The sequence below is a fragment of the Rousettus aegyptiacus genome, unplaced genomic scaffold (assembly GCF_014176215.1).
Source record: "Rousettus aegyptiacus isolate mRouAeg1 unplaced genomic scaffold, mRouAeg1.p scaffold_m13_p_9, whole genome shotgun sequence".
NCBI lineage: Eukaryota > Metazoa > Chordata > Mammalia > Chiroptera > Pteropodidae > Rousettus > Rousettus aegyptiacus.
Window position 1 is genome coordinate 40,035,407 of NW_023416312.1, and position 15,067 is coordinate 40,050,473.

The 15,067-nt window shown below is 37.2% G+C and overlaps 2 protein-coding genes across 4 annotated transcripts in view; one reads left to right on the forward strand and one right to left on the reverse strand.

Moving 5' to 3' along the window:
* Positions 1-2,486: 2,486 nt before the first annotated feature.
* Positions 2,487-10,589, reverse strand: TAF9B (TATA-box binding protein associated factor 9b). Of its 2 annotated transcripts, XM_016132641.2 has the most exons (7): positions 10,476-10,589; positions 9,811-9,892; positions 9,352-9,488; positions 9,139-9,273; positions 8,234-8,309; positions 5,341-5,451; positions 2,487-4,495 (listed from the first exon to the last, which is right to left on the reverse strand). In XM_016132641.2, the coding sequence occupies exons 1-7, from the start codon at positions 10,524-10,526 to the stop codon at positions 4,335-4,337; spliced, it is 753 nt and encodes a 250-aa protein (XP_015988127.1). In that variant the 5' UTR covers positions 10,527-10,589; the 3' UTR covers positions 2,487-4,334. The 2 variants fall into 2 exon arrangements, with proteins under 2 accessions (XP_015988127.1, XP_036082867.1); XM_036226974.1 differs by lacking the exon at positions 5,341-5,451.
* Positions 10,590-10,605: 16 nt separating this feature from the next.
* LPAR4 (lysophosphatidic acid receptor 4) overlaps positions 10,606-15,067 on the forward strand; it is a 430,666-nt gene continuing 426,204 nt past the window's right edge. For both annotated transcript variants that reach the window (XR_004952855.1, XM_036226969.1), the window contains exon 1: positions 10,606-10,708. The gene's annotated coding sequence lies outside the window, so the exon portion shown is untranslated. The remainder of the gene's footprint in view (positions 10,709-15,067) is intronic.

Below are 15,067 nucleotides of genomic sequence, written 5' to 3' on the forward strand. Positions count from 1 at the left end.
ATTTACTTATGTACCTTTTAATTTTCTTGGAGTTAATGATAGTTTAAAAGTTTTTTTTCTATGTACCTCTCACTGATTCATTCTTAATATATTTAAACATATGAGATAGTCTATTTTTATTGGAGATGTCCCTGCTGGAGTCCTGTGTTCCCATTCTAGTTTGTCCTGGCTGCCCTCTAGGTTTGCTGTACAGCTATTGCCTTGCCGTTTCCTAAGAGGAAACCGCTCTGGGTTAACCCTCTTGGTTTACTCTCCGTTTTATGAAACACAGGCTTCACTAGTTTTCCTGGAAGGCAAAAGTTTTAAGACTTTGTGTTTGAAAATATCTTTTCAACCCTCACACTAGTCTGTTTAACTATAGAATTTCCATTTGTATATTGATTTCTCAGACTTGAAGGCTTTGCTTCATTGTCATTGCTGAAAATCTAATGACATTCTGCACTTCATCTTAGCCAAAAGATCAAGTGATTACATTCTAATAACATATACTTTTATTGTCCTTGTAATTTTCCCTCCCTTTCCCTTTCCTGTCATTTTAATGCGGTTTCATGAGTAAGCAGACATAAACATGCAATTTCTGAAGCCCATGTTTAACTAGAATTTCTCTGCTGGGCATTTTACATACTAGTTATGCCTTTCACCTATATGGATGAAGAAATAGTTGAACTCTTGGACAGGATCACAGAGATTGTAACAGTGGGTATTCAAGTCTAGATTTGTCTGATTTCAAAGGCTAGTGCTTTTTCCTTGTGCTTCACTCCCTGAAATTCTTCTAGACTAAGACTTTTTTTGGCTTAACTCTGGAGAGAACAAAAACAAAATTTTGGAGGCTGCTTCAAACAAAACATTTTAAGGCTCAATTTTTTTCTTAAAAATTTATTTTATTTTAATTAATAACGTCCCCATAGTTGCAGTTAATTTTAAATGTACTGTGTTTCTGCACATCTCTAATGGTATGCTATACCCTGGTTTGAAAAGCAGAAATTCTATTCCAATCTTCTTTTTGTAGATAGGCTTGGAGATGCTACCCAGAGATCTAGCAAATTAATGGCACAGCTGGGCCAGAACTTTAGCAGATGACTTTCTCCCTTGTGATTACCTTTCCCCCAATATTTTTTTCAAATGTATATAAGAATTGAAAAAACTGTAAGCACCCATAAACCTACCACTTCTACGACTGCCAATTCATTCATCTATCAATCCCTGATTGTACCTTTTAAGTACTTTCTACTAGACTGCATCCAGGGTCTTTCCTCATTTATGTGGGTCATTAATCCAGAGAATGAATGGGGAAATGCAAATAGCCAAATATTTGAGTACCTGCTATATGCTTAGGACATAATGAAGGGAATATAAGATAGTGTTGATGCCATGAAGGAATTTACAATCTAGTTGAAGACAATATATAACAATTTATGAGCATATAAACTAGAATAGTATAAGGATATGCTTCCTGGTTTAATAAAGAATTATGGATTGATAAAACATTTCAAAGGTTTAGGCTTAAGTATAGCAGATTCACTTTTAACTCCCAGATAATATATGTATGCCTGTATACAGAAAAAAATTATAATCTTCCTGTCATAAACTAAATCAGTCTCTTTGGCTCAGTGTTTTCTCCTTTCCTTTTCCTTTTTATATCCAAAACTTCTCTAGCACATGATAGGAAAGACAAAAGGGTACACACAATGAGAAGACTCCTTCCTACCTCTGTCCCCTAGCTGCCAGTTTCCCTTAGAAGCAACCACTTTATGACTGGTTTCCTTAAATCTGGAACTACTTAATGCATATAAAAAGCTTATCCATGTGTGATTATACATTAAATATATTAAAATATATATGGTGGCATATTTCACCGTTTTGTACCTGCTGTTCTGATTAGTGCTTTCTTCTCTACCTCCTGAGTACTTCCCTTTACTCTTGGACTCCTTAGACCAGTGTGCATTACATCTTCCATTCTCCCGCATGCTAGCTGTATTCCTATACTCATACATCAAACAAACTTGTTTTCTACATGTAAAACGAAGAACTTGGGACAACAATGTCCTCGCCACAATTATAATTAGTACATCTTTTAAAAAATTTCACCTAGAAACTGGAGGACAAGGGCTGCCTTAAGTCATTCTTGAAGGTAGATTAGGTGGATATAGTTAAGGAGTTCTGCAAGATAAAGCAGTCCTCATCTGAAAGCAAACTACTCACTAGCTGACCTAACAAGTGAATGAACACTCAGAGTGTAACCTCAATTAAATGTACAAAATCCTACCAAAGACAGAGCATGTTATGTTTTAAACAGACTTAAATCTATGTTTTTTCATTTTTGTTTCACTATGAAATCACATGCTGGCTCTAAATAAAAGCAAGCAATTCCCTGATTTATAATTAATTCATCCATTAAACAGATATTAATTGCTTTTTGGACCTTAGAATTCCTGGACCTTGTTCATCTTCCTTGAATCCCTTAAGTAAAAAATTAAGATAAATGATAAGTTCAATATTTTTAATTAATAATCTTGGAACAAATACATTAACAATTTCTTAAGTTATATAGCATTTTACAATTCTGAAAGAACTTTCACTTATACCAATTAAACCCTCACAACATCCCTGTGAGGTAGGCAGGGTCAGTGTTATTTTCCTATTACTAGTGAGGAGAACAAGGCTCAGAGGTGAAGGTCACACAGTTGGAGCCAGGACTAGAACCTAGACGTTTTGACATGCTGCCTCCCTGAGAACATTCAAGTAATGATAATCTGTGCTATATAATAAACATTTCTCCTGTGATGTTGATCAGATGTTTTTATATGTTTGAAACCACCTTTTCCTAACATCACAAAACATATTGTGATGAGACATTTCTTCCCTGTAGCTGGACTATTTCTCTTGGATGTATCAAGCACCATCCTATGATGAAGTTTTGAGGATCCTTGGCTACAACTTCTAAATTACAATATGAAAATTCACTTTAGAAAATTATGCAAAAGTATTCCTTTGTTGAATATATCGAACTCACTTAAGAACTACACAAACCTGTTTATATTTTTGAAAGCTTTGCAATCTTTCCCAATAAGATGTATGTAAATGGAAAAGGGGAAAGGTGTTCAGTAACATTACAACATTACTGGGAAACTTATGCAGAGTGCACCTAAGTGCAAGTCACATCGCACTAATTTGTTTTTGTTGTTAGCCTTCTAGAGGAAGGGAAACCATTAGAAAACTTTCAGGTTTGGTCCCATCTTAAGTGTGACATCCTCAGCAACTATCCAGAAAAATGATCTGAATAATACCAGTAGCAGGAGGGTTCTAGCAGTAGTGATTAAAGCATATAGGCATGCGGTAAAAAGAAAATAATTGCTCTTCAGTGGTTTTGCATAGGTCCAGTGTAAATATAGTTATCACTTATCAAGGCAGATTTTAAGCTATAGTATCATCTATATTAAACTTAGAAGTGTGAAATATAGTGGAGTTATCAACTTGGAATATAAGACTGAAACTGAATGTAACTGACCCAAAACTATCTGTCAAAAGCAGGGTAAAGCTCAATGGCCATAAACGCAAGGGGGAAAACTCAACTGCTTTGGTATGGAGAGAAAAAGCAAATGCAAATCTTCAGGTTAAAATGAACCATAGAACACTGGGCATGTAAAGCAGGTTTTAAAAATACGAAAATGATACTAAGCTGTATTATCAGGAATGATATTTTTAAATTCCATTTTTGGTCTTCTAAATTCAAGAGAATGGGGAGAAACTTAAGCCTTAAGCCTATAGAGACAAGATGGTGCAGAAAACGAATGGGATATAGAAACAGGTTGAAGAGGTGAAAGGGTAGGGAACACCAAGAAACAAATACATTCAAAGTGGCTTTAGATTCCCTCTAAATCCATCCTCTCCAAAAATGTTTCCTAATTGAGAGATCTGATCAAAAAGTTGGTGACAATAAAGGTGACTATACCTTACAAAATAAAGTATTTAAATGTAGGTAAGAAATTATGCTAATACAGATTAGTCCACTGACCAGGCTGTGGAAACTGAAACTTAAATGTGGCTGTTAGTGAGACATGGCAGAAAACTGCTTCCAAATACAGAATTGCCATAGTAGGACCCAACATTAGTGAACCTATTAAGAAACAAGTGCTTAACTTTTTACACTTGAAGCCTAATTAAAAAACATGGGCATCTTTAGTTAAGAAATTAACAGTTTAAATGAATGTGAAAAATACTGTAGCTAAATTTAAGTTTTCTAAGCTAAAACTTGAGATGATTTAGAATGTTCTAGTTCAGTATATTGGGCTCAAACCCAACTACATGTTCGAAATGCATCTAGACTATATTCCTTACATAGTATCATTGTCATCATCATCTTCGTGTTTTCTCTTCAATGGGTTTGATTCATTGGCCGCATTCTGTGATGAAACCATGTTGGTGGTAATAAGAATATTTTTGGGCCCAATCATTGAAGAATTAATCAGAACATTTTGAACTGCAGTTGTAGGAACTGTAAACAGAGAAAACACCCCCGAACTATGAATTACCCAGAACCAGAACATATGGTAAAAAGTATTCAACAAAGCTGAATGTAATTCTAATAATTTCAATAGCAGAAGTGTGACTACACAGAAGAAACTCAGGTAATTATATTGCCTAGTACAAGGTTAAAAGAGTTCTGTTAGTTTTTTGTTAACTACCTAAAATTCCACTTAGTCATGGGAAACAGTGCACTAGATTCATCATGGCACATTCTAAAGGAATATATATGTTCAAGGTCAGGAATGATGCTTTCCATATAGGCCAATATTTTATATAAGCAGTTTTTATACAAGTAGTTTACTGTGTGTGGTTAGGTTTCAGATGTGAAATCTAAACATGTATTCATTAACTATGCTATAACAGAATTCTAGTTATTCCAACTTTATATATCTCCTTCCATGAAGTGAGTAAAGGTACAATTTTCATTTGATGTGCACTAAGTTATATTATTTTCCTGAGCCTTAACCATAAGTGCTTTTCCCTGAAGATGTCTTAGCTTTGTGGATCCTAACTTTAGTTAAGCGTTTTTCAAGAATCTGATGAGCACACTGAATACTCTCCTCTCCCACACCTGAAAATGTTATATATACGTAAAATTTCATACAATTTTAGTGGGCTCATAGACCCCCTCTGAAGATTTGCAGCATTACTGCCACCTTCCTGTTATGATAGTAAAACAATTTAACTCTTGGTGTAGGAACACAAACTGTTCTATAATCACAAATTATTCACAAATTTTAAAATTCAGAAAAAAATAATTTAAAAGCACCACTTTCAGCCCTCTACCCCCCCCCTACCTGCCCATTAGGTTACCTGGTTTGACAGGTGTGGACTGAGAAGGTGGAATCTGCACCGTAAATCTTTGGCTTGGCACTGATACTGGAGGTGCAACTTTATTTGGGACAGACACTGTTTGTGGGGTTGCTGTAGTTATAATTAACAGACCATGTTAGTTAGATGACTTACACAGGTTCATATTCTGTCTTCCTTAGCTTATCAGAAACTATCTTTAAAGCACAGGGAACTAATGAAAGGTGAAAAAAAAATCATTTGAAATGAGACTGAAGCTCAATAGTTTAGATGCTAAAACTTCAGGATAGTGCAGTGGTAAAGAACGTAGGCTCTGGAATCTACCTACTTGTGTTTGAATCCAGGCTTTATCACCTACTGAGTGTACTTTGGCGAATTATTTAATTTTTTTGTACCTTGGTTTCCTCATATGTCAAATAGAGACAACGGTATCTATTTCATAGAATTCTTGTGAGAATAATCCATGTAAAGCTCTTCAAACAGCGACAGACACTGAATTTTAGCTACATGGAGTCATGATGTTGAGTATTTAAATAAACTAGCAGACTAGAGACCCAATATTTCCATTTACCTTAGATGGTACTTTTAATCTGTCACTTGCTGAGAATTAGAAGATGTCTACTATGCCCATGAAGCTAAATCAACATGCATCTAATGAAAGTCTATCAGATAAACCCCTTGGAGTCCCCAGGTGGGCACAAAAAAATCATATTCATTTTCTGTATCTAGAAATTTTTTAAGCATAAAGAGATCCTGGAGATAACCTAGTCCAACCCCTAGTCATCTTAATTCTACTCATTATTCCAAGGAACAATTCAAATACCACCCCATTGTTTGGAAAGCATTGCCTGCCTCTAAAATTCCCTTAATATAGTGGTCCCCAAACTTTTTGGCACCAGGGACTGTTGCTCCTATGAGAATCTAATGCCTGATGATTTGAGGTGTACCTGAGGCAGTGATGCTAGTGCTAGGGAGCGGCTGCAAATACAGATGAAGCTTCACTCAATAGGCCACCACTCACCTCCTGCTACCGGTACCAGTCTGTGGCCTGGGGGGTTGGGGATCCCTGCCTTAATACATTATAGGAGCCTTATTATTAGTGTCTTGTACACTAAATTACAATCTTCGGCTAACCTTTCTCATCCTTATGAGCACATAGCTTTTGTGCCTTACTTCTAACAGGCACTCAATAAATGTTTGCTTAATGAATGAATTTTGTAAGATTCAAAGACTTAGTATGTATACTGATGTCACAGCTCTCTCAAAAAATGCATATATGGAAATGTGTCTGTTCCTAGTTTTTCCTTTGGGGATGCAGGGTTTCCATACATCCCTTTCCCCTGAAACCAGCAGTTTTCCCAGGGGTAGAGTTACTGAAAGAAAAATACTAACATCTTCAGGAATGAAAGGGAAGAAAACCTAAATGGGGAAAAGAAGCCCAACGCTGAATTTGCATCCCTAGGCAAATTTTTGCATATATTAAGGAGTGGTCCAAAGAATTTGGTGAAACTTAATGAAGCAATATAGATATTTTATTTCATCAGGAAAATTCACAGGTAGATGTTTTCTTGACCATTACCATAAGGAACTGTTACCATTTAAGTAAGTATGGAGTTTAGGTTTGAAAATTGAACAGAGTAGATGCTTGGGTCTTATATTTTATAAAACCCATTGAAAAAGTTTTTAAAGTTAAATACTTGAACCTTTAATAACTTTTAGCAGCTCCCTCAACTCTAGATTTTAAGAATTTCTAAAGCATGTACAATAAATGTCTACCTAGGAATAAAAATCACAACTGATAACTAAAATTGGTTAACTTGCCAACATGAGAAACCGATGACCACAGTCTACAGTTTTAAAGAATTGATATTCACTTAAGTAACATGAATCCACACACAGTAATCAAAGTTATACAAATTATATATGTAAATTTCTGTCCACAAAGGTCATATGCAGGTAATCAGAAATGTATAAGTAATACTATACTAGACTGGTTTTAAAATGCTGGAATGTATAGTAACATTTTGAGAAAATCAAATGTTGCTTATACTAGACTCAAGTTATAAGCAATAAGAGCCAAAAAAACAATACTGGTCAAAGAGAAGGGGATTTTTCTTCTGAAAATTCTTTGACTATGAAAGAAATCCAGGAATGAAGGACAAAAAAAATCGGGAAATCTAAATCCATTATTTATGTTTTCCTTATTACTCCAACAATGATATTAAAAATATACAAATAATGGTTTCTAAATACCATCCTCCACTAAAAGGAGCCAGGGCTCTGGAGAAATGGCTGATTCTAGGACTGGGGAAAAAATATAAGATGAGTTTGGAACATCTTGTGGCAGAAAGCAAGAAATGCTCAAAGAACTATGGGGACTGACAAGAGCACAGAAGAAGGAGCTTCCAACTGACCAATATAGAACAATCAATACTACCTTTGAAAAAGTTAGTATAAAAAAATGATTATTTTCTTTGATATTCTTAAGCTTTTGTACATTTAAAATTTTCCTTTTGACTGCTTTCTCTTGCCAATTTATTCAGAAATTAATTTCTGATAAGTTGGCTACTGCCATGAGTGTTTGGCAACTTCATTTGCATAGAAGGCAGAACAGCTTAAATTCCTGTTTTTGGTGTCATATTTTATACCAACAACAATGCTGGGTAATGTCCTATTCTATACTTACTTAGGATCAAATATTCCTTGTGGTTTTTCTCAGTTTGAAATCTGATAAAATATATGTCTATAGCTTTACTAGAGGACAAGTAAATGTACTGATGGCAACACACACATGGGAATTTCTGACTCACCTTTTGACTTGTATTATAGTTCAAAATCAAGTGCTGAGGCACTTCTTCTTTACCAGCCAGAAATGGCATTTCTCTTTCTCACTTACCTATAGTAGGTGTGGTAGGTCTGCTACTAACAGCACCAACACTTAACCGTGGAACTAATCTTCCTTGGTTAGGTCCCTAGGGGATTTAATAAACAAATTAGTTTTAATGTTGTTCAGATTTTACACCTAACCTTACAAGGAATGAAATTAGTATTGTTGATATGAATTATTAACAGATAATCTATGGCAAGAATGTCCTGTTTTTGTTCCATTAGTGTTCTAAATCTAACATTTAAACTAAGGTTTTCACAAATGTATATATAGACAGATATGAGTGTGTGTATATATAAATATGTACATGTATAATTCTATAGTACTTAGGTGAAGGTAGGGTCTTATTTGGGGATAACAGCTAACTTCCTTATAATTTTTAATCTTAACTAGTCAACATCTTAACCTAAAAGAAATAAACTCTTATAGCGGACTTAAGACAATATAGGGAACCCAATATAGGGAGAACTTTTTCAGTGCTAGGAGAGCCTTAGGTCGTATTTCAGAAAGCAAGTCTAATTCCTAATGGTATATCATTTACTATGTTATTGGGTTTCACTAAAAAACTATGGTATAGTGGAAAGATTACGAGTTTTGAGACCTGGGAATCTGTCCTAGTTTTGCTACTAACTCCATAGATAAGTTTAGGCTTGGTTTCCTGATGTGGAAAAATAGTGTTGGGTTAGACTGAACACAAGTTCCTTTTAGCTCTAAAAGTTTTGGGGCTTATGTTTTATATTTTAACATAGCAACTAACTGCAGACATGGTATTTTCAAGACAGCAAATTAAAAAAAATCCTAGTAAATTATCTTAGCTTTAAATTTACTGCACTATCTATAGGTATTTGTTTTTTTACAAATTTCCCTAACAAATCTTACATTTTAAAAAAGCTAAATTGACTAAAAATGCTTACCTTTTTAATTAAGGATTTCAGCTTATAGTTTGGAGCTGTTAAGCAGTATCTGTCAGGTGGCAGTCTGGGTCCCACATATGACTTAATCAGAGGTAAAGGGGTTTGATTTTTCTGCCTTGCAATATCCAGTAAAAACTAAAAAAAAAAATCCTAATTAGACCTACAGTGAAAAAAACTATAAGTAAAATGAACTTTAAGTAAAAGTTTTCTCACATCTCTCGGGGGAGGAGAGGTAAAAGACTGGTCAGCACGGCACTGGATTGCTAGTCTCACATCATCTGCATCAACATTAGGTTTCTTAGCATGGCTCGAATAAATTTTTGCATCATCCAGAATTGTAGTCACATATCCTTTAAGAACAAAACATTATTTTCTTAAACATGAAAATAGCTTAAATTTATGGCCATTTTTCTTAATGGAAGGTTCCATTAATTTCTAGAAAGTTTATGAATTTTGGTTCTCATATTTAATTGTCCTATCTATACGATCAAATTTTTAAAAAGATACCACAGTATAAATGCTACTGTCCCCTAGCTTGAGCTCCTTTTTACTGCTTTAGGTTGAATTCTATGATAGTAACTGTTAAAGTAATTTAGTTGAAAAGGTTCTTAGAATAAGACAATCTTTTCGGATTCACAAGTTAGGCAAATTTTTGGTGTTTTGTCAACTTACGGAAAGCAAATTCCAACATCTGATTTATAACCCTTGGTTCGTACTCAGTAATTCCCATATCCTTCAGGATCTGTGCCATTACCTGTGGATTCAAAAAAAGACGCCAGATGCATAATCTAGGTACTGGAAATCAAGACTGGACCGAGGGTAGTATTTATGATACAAGGTCCCCCTTCTCTGGGCTCCAAACTTGTACTCGTCCTTTTCCTCCCAAGTGAATGTAAGGATCATATCAAATCCCTCTATGGAAACTTATTTTTTTTTTTGGCTAGGGGTAGGTGTGGGGGCAAAGACGCCAGGGTTGACTTTCCTAGCAGAGGTAGGGGTGGCTACAGCTGGTTGTCATTTTCGGATGCAGCGAAGAGAGAAGCTAGCATCAGAACCCCGGACGCGAGAGTCAGCGCTCACAGACCGGGCGAGATGACCAGGTGGCCGGGACCCGAGGCCCAGGAGACAAAGCCGGGCGGCTGGCCTGCGCACTCCTGCGGGGCTGCTGGGATGGCGGGAGAGCGCCCCGGGTCCAGGGCACCCGCATCTCCCCCTCCCGGCTCCCCAGACTGGGCTGAAGCCAGTACACGAGCCTATCAGGCCCCATGCCTGGGCCTGCTTCCCAGGTTCCTGGCCCCGCTGAGCTTCGCGACCCCCCTCTCATCCTTCGCACTTACCAAAGCATCTCTGGGAGCATTCTTGGGAGGCGCCATCTTGCCCGACTCCATGTTCTGCCACTACTCACCCGGGGAGAGAAGGCTGCTCGCAGGATCCTCGCTCAGGCTCCACCCCTGCGGGTAGCGGAAGGCGGGGTTACCGCGCTGGCCCACCGGCCGCCTTTTGCCAGCCGCTACCCGGTCCCGGGGAGGTTAAGAAGGAGCCGCAGACTCCAACCGACTAGGAGAAGCGGGTAAGCCTGCCCTGATTAGAACTCAGCTAATACTTCCAAGAGCCGAGAAGCTTGTCTTCCCAGAGCTGTTCTCCGGAAAAGTGCACCAAAAGGGCCAGCCTTATCTTTTATGGGACCTCTTCTCACACCTGCTGCTTTGGCCCCTTGGGCCTCCCTGGAATGCATACAGGGGTCCTGCCTCCACCCGCCATGGTGGTAGGGTTGTCTGGTCAAAAGCAGACTTCCCGGTTAAATTTGAATATCGGACCAACACCGAATACACTTTGGCATAAGTACAGTCCAAATATTTAGTGGGCTATACTTATGTTACAAAAGTTATTCTGACATTCAAATTTAACAGGAGGGTTTGTATTTTGATTAACTAATTTTGATGCAGGACAGGGCAAATTTCCCCGAGTTGGGTAGGGGGGAGGAGCGGCGAGGGGAACCAAGCCATGCAGCTGGAGAAGAGCGGGTCCTTTGGTGGTGAGTGTAGAAAGAATTCAACACACATGGCAAAGTTAGAGTCAAAAGGAAAGTTTATTAGAAAAGGGATAATACTCCACAGAGTGTGGTCTCCTCTTAGATACAGAGAGAGTGAGAGTGTAAAGAGTACTGAGAGAAAGAGAGGGACCCTAAACATTCGGGCAATTCAGTTTATATATCATTCTTCAGTTCCTGTGAGTTATAGTTTAAAAGACTTTGTCAACTCATTTCCTTTGACATGGACATACAGTGAGGAAGGAGGAGAGTACATAGCGTGAAAGCATAAGACTATGTAGTGCTAAAGGCCCACTGGCTGGTAGTTCCCAACCTTTATAGGTTCCCCGAGGTTTTAGCCATAGAGAATGAATGAGTTCATTTATGTAGGGCAGCCACTTAAAGACTCTGTTGTCGCCGTTTCCCCTTTCATAGATATGGGAAATGGGTTGTTAGCAATCCCAGTAGAAATCTTTCTTTCTTCTGCAGGTGTCCTCCTAGCGTGGCAGCAGGGCTGATCAGCAGATGGCAGTCTCTGAATGTAGCTTTATTAACATTTTTAATTCTCTTGCTTCTTCCCTACGTTAATCTGGCAACTCTACACTACAGTCTGCTCTCCACAAAGCAGGACTTTAGTCAGCTATAGTCACACCTGAAACCCTGTTATGGTTCCCTATTTCATACTGTTGAAAAGCTAAAGCCTTTGACCATCTGTGAAATTCTCCACTGGAGCCCTCCTCATCCCCCCATCATTGTCCCTTGGCCCTGAGTAGTTTCTCTGTGTCCTTGCTGAGGCCCACTCAAGGCCCCCACTTGCCTCCCAGATGCCCTCTCCTCCTCACTCTCCCCAGTACAGCCTGAGTGACTTAAGAAAAACATGCATCAGTTAACTGTCTCTAGCTTAACGTGTTCCAAAGTGAACTCTTTCTTACTCCTTCATAGTCCACCAATATACTAGAATTCTCCATCCCAAGAAAAGACATCCCAACCCAGCAGTTAGCCATGCTATGCTCTTTCCCCCAAAATCTACACTCAGTTTAGCAGCAAGTCCTGTCAGGGTGACCTCCCAAAGTTTATCTGTCTCCACATCTCAATCCAGTGCTACAATGTTAATAGTCCAAACCAACAACCTTACCAAGACTACAGAAATAGGTCCCCCAAATTATGCTCCTTCACATTCCTCACACAATCAGAGGGGTTTCTTAGTCATAAGTCAAATAATTTTATTCCTTTCCTTAAAACCCTCTAATGGCTTCCCTGACACACAAAAATTCATGCTGATTTCTGGGGCTTAGCAGGCCCTTCAGTTTGGGGCACAAGCTTACCTCATCTCACTTGTCTGAATTGGTAATCCACCAGGCATCCATCTTGAACTCTGGGCAGGTTACCTAAGAACCTCATGTTTTAAACACATTGTTTCCAGTGGGAACCCTGATACCAATGCTCTGCAAGTGCCTTTCCCAGTTCACTGTGCACAGCCTTTATGTAAGACTAATAATGATTTTTTTCCCTTTTGAATATATAGTTTATGTACAAGGTACACAATTTAAAAAATATGTAAAAAAAAAAAAAACCAACCAAGAAAAGAAAACCTGTCTGATCTATTCCAGCCACTCATTTCTCTTTTCACAGAAGGTGCCACTGTTTACCAGTCTTGTCTATGTAATTATAAATATTACCTTCTTTATATGTTGTTCCCCCACCTGAATGGTACTATACCATTTGGGTGACCAACCTTTGGAGGGCAACATGGGACAAAGCTGTACTAGATGAAAAGATTCATATAATTGATAATTGTACAGATGCGTGTTAATGCTTTAATATAAAAACGTAAAAATAGATGTTCATCCTCTTTTTGTTCATTTTATGATTTTTTTCCTGTGTTATTTGCTTTTCTGTCACCCACATGCTATTATTTAAATGAAACGATAAAACTAGGACATCCATATCAATACCTATGGAACACCTCATTATTATTTTAAAATAACAGCTTTATATATAACTCACATACTGTACAATTTGCTAACTTAAGGTTGTACAATTAAGGAGTGGTTTTAGTCTATTCACAGAGTTGCGCAACCATTACACCATGCATTTTAGAACAGTTTCATCCCCACAAAACCCCCACTTGGGCTCAAAATTGACTCCTGTTGCAATATATGATACTCGTACACCCTATAGTTCATGCTTCACTACGATACTACTTATGTAGTAGACATTAGGCTCATCCCTGTCTACTGCCCATAACTTATTTTGTGTATTTGGAGTAATTATTAGAGATTTTCAGATATTAACAACTATTTATCCAATAGATAATCCATGATATATAGTAATAAGAATTTTAAAAACTGATGTAATTCATTATTTAGAGTTGTCATTGACAGTCATATTAGTCTTTGATGTCCTCTTGGCTAGACAACAGAAAATTTGTACTACAGCAAATATTTCTTGTTATATACCTATATAAATAATACAGGACAAGTACAACAGCCTGTCACTAGCCTAAAAGAAAGGAAGAAAAAAAACCACTAGGTCTAAAAGAGACCCAGCTGGTTTCTGGTACATGATTTAATTGTCCAGGTTTTAGAACTTTGGCCCATGGCTTTAAGATTTGTTACAAGGAGCAGTAGTCATTTTGTTTCTGATAATCACCTGTGTTACAATTTGGCTGGTGTATCCTGTCCAGAGTCTTAAATGTTACTGCACAGCCATTGTCATGTCACATGGTTCAATAACTCATCCTACAACAAAAGGAGAAGAAAGGATGAACTCTTATTTAACTATAGACTATGTTTAATGATACTCTTCTGATTCTAATCAGCAAAATCTGGTGAAAATCCAGTTATGGATTAAAGTTCTGTAGCCTGATGTCATCTACCCTTAGGAACTAACAGCAATAACAGTATTAAAGCATCCTCTGATATCCAGGAACTGGTCTAATATAGCTAGACCTTAGTATTGTTAGAAGCATACCTGGTGCTCCTAGCTAGGCTGTTATTCTCCTGTTGGACATAACAATTTCAACACCAACATCAGAGAGGTTCACTCTGTGACCATGCTAAAGTGAGACATAGCAAAGCCACTTCATAGCTTTGTCTAAGCACACAAAAAAACAAGGTCACTGTGACTCATAAAATGCCAAACATCCCTGTACGTAGGTATCATGAGTACTGCTACTTCTTTACCAATTATAGCTTTATCCTTGTTTTAAGTCTGCTTTCTCTAGAGTAAACGCCTTCCTTCTTAGACCTTCTAATACCCTCTTACTGAGACTGCCCATAGTTCCCCATGGTATAAGTTCTCCCTTGCTGCATGAAGTAATAAACACAACTTGTTCAACTACAGGTACATTCTTGGTACTCTTTGGTTTAGAGAGCATTAACATTTGCTATCTGTGTATCCTGTTTGGCAAAGTGTCACTTCTTTATCTCTTTAGTTCATTGTTGAATTGGATTGTTTGTTTTCTTATTATACAGTTTTAAGAGTTCTTCATTTATTCTGGATATAAACCCTTTATAAGATTTGCAAATGTTTTCTCCCAGTCTATGGCTTGTGTTTTCATTTTTCTCAATGATGTCTATTGAAGCTCAAACAATTTTATTTTGAGGAAATCTAATTTATCAGTTTTTAAAATAGAGTGTGCATTTCGTGACATATATAAGGAGGATTTTCCTAATCCATGGGTTCGAATATTTTCTCCTGTGTTTTCTTTTAAAATTTTTATATTTTAGCCCATCTTTATATCTTTGTTTTTTATATATGTTATGAGGTAAGGGTCTAAATTCATCTTGTTGCATGTGAATATCCAATTCTCCCATTTGTTAAAAAAGAATATTTTTCCTATTGATTTGCCTTGGTATCATTGTTGAAAATCAGTTTTCCATAGTTAAAGATCTATTT

Bases quoted from the DNA above. Each gene is read 5' to 3' on its own strand.
- TAF9B (XM_016132641.2), bottom strand. From the start codon at position 10,526: ATGGAGTCGGGCAAGATGGCGCCTCCCAAGAATGCTCCCAGAGATGCT. The intron at 9,893-10,475 runs GTAAGTGCGAAG...TTGAATCCACAG, and splicing joins ATGCTCCCAGAGATGCTTTG to GTAATGGCACAGATCCTGAA. The intron at 4,496-5,340 runs GTAACCTAATGG...CTCTGTTTACAG, and splicing joins GTCCACACCTGTCAAACCAG to TTCCTACAACTGCAGTTCAA.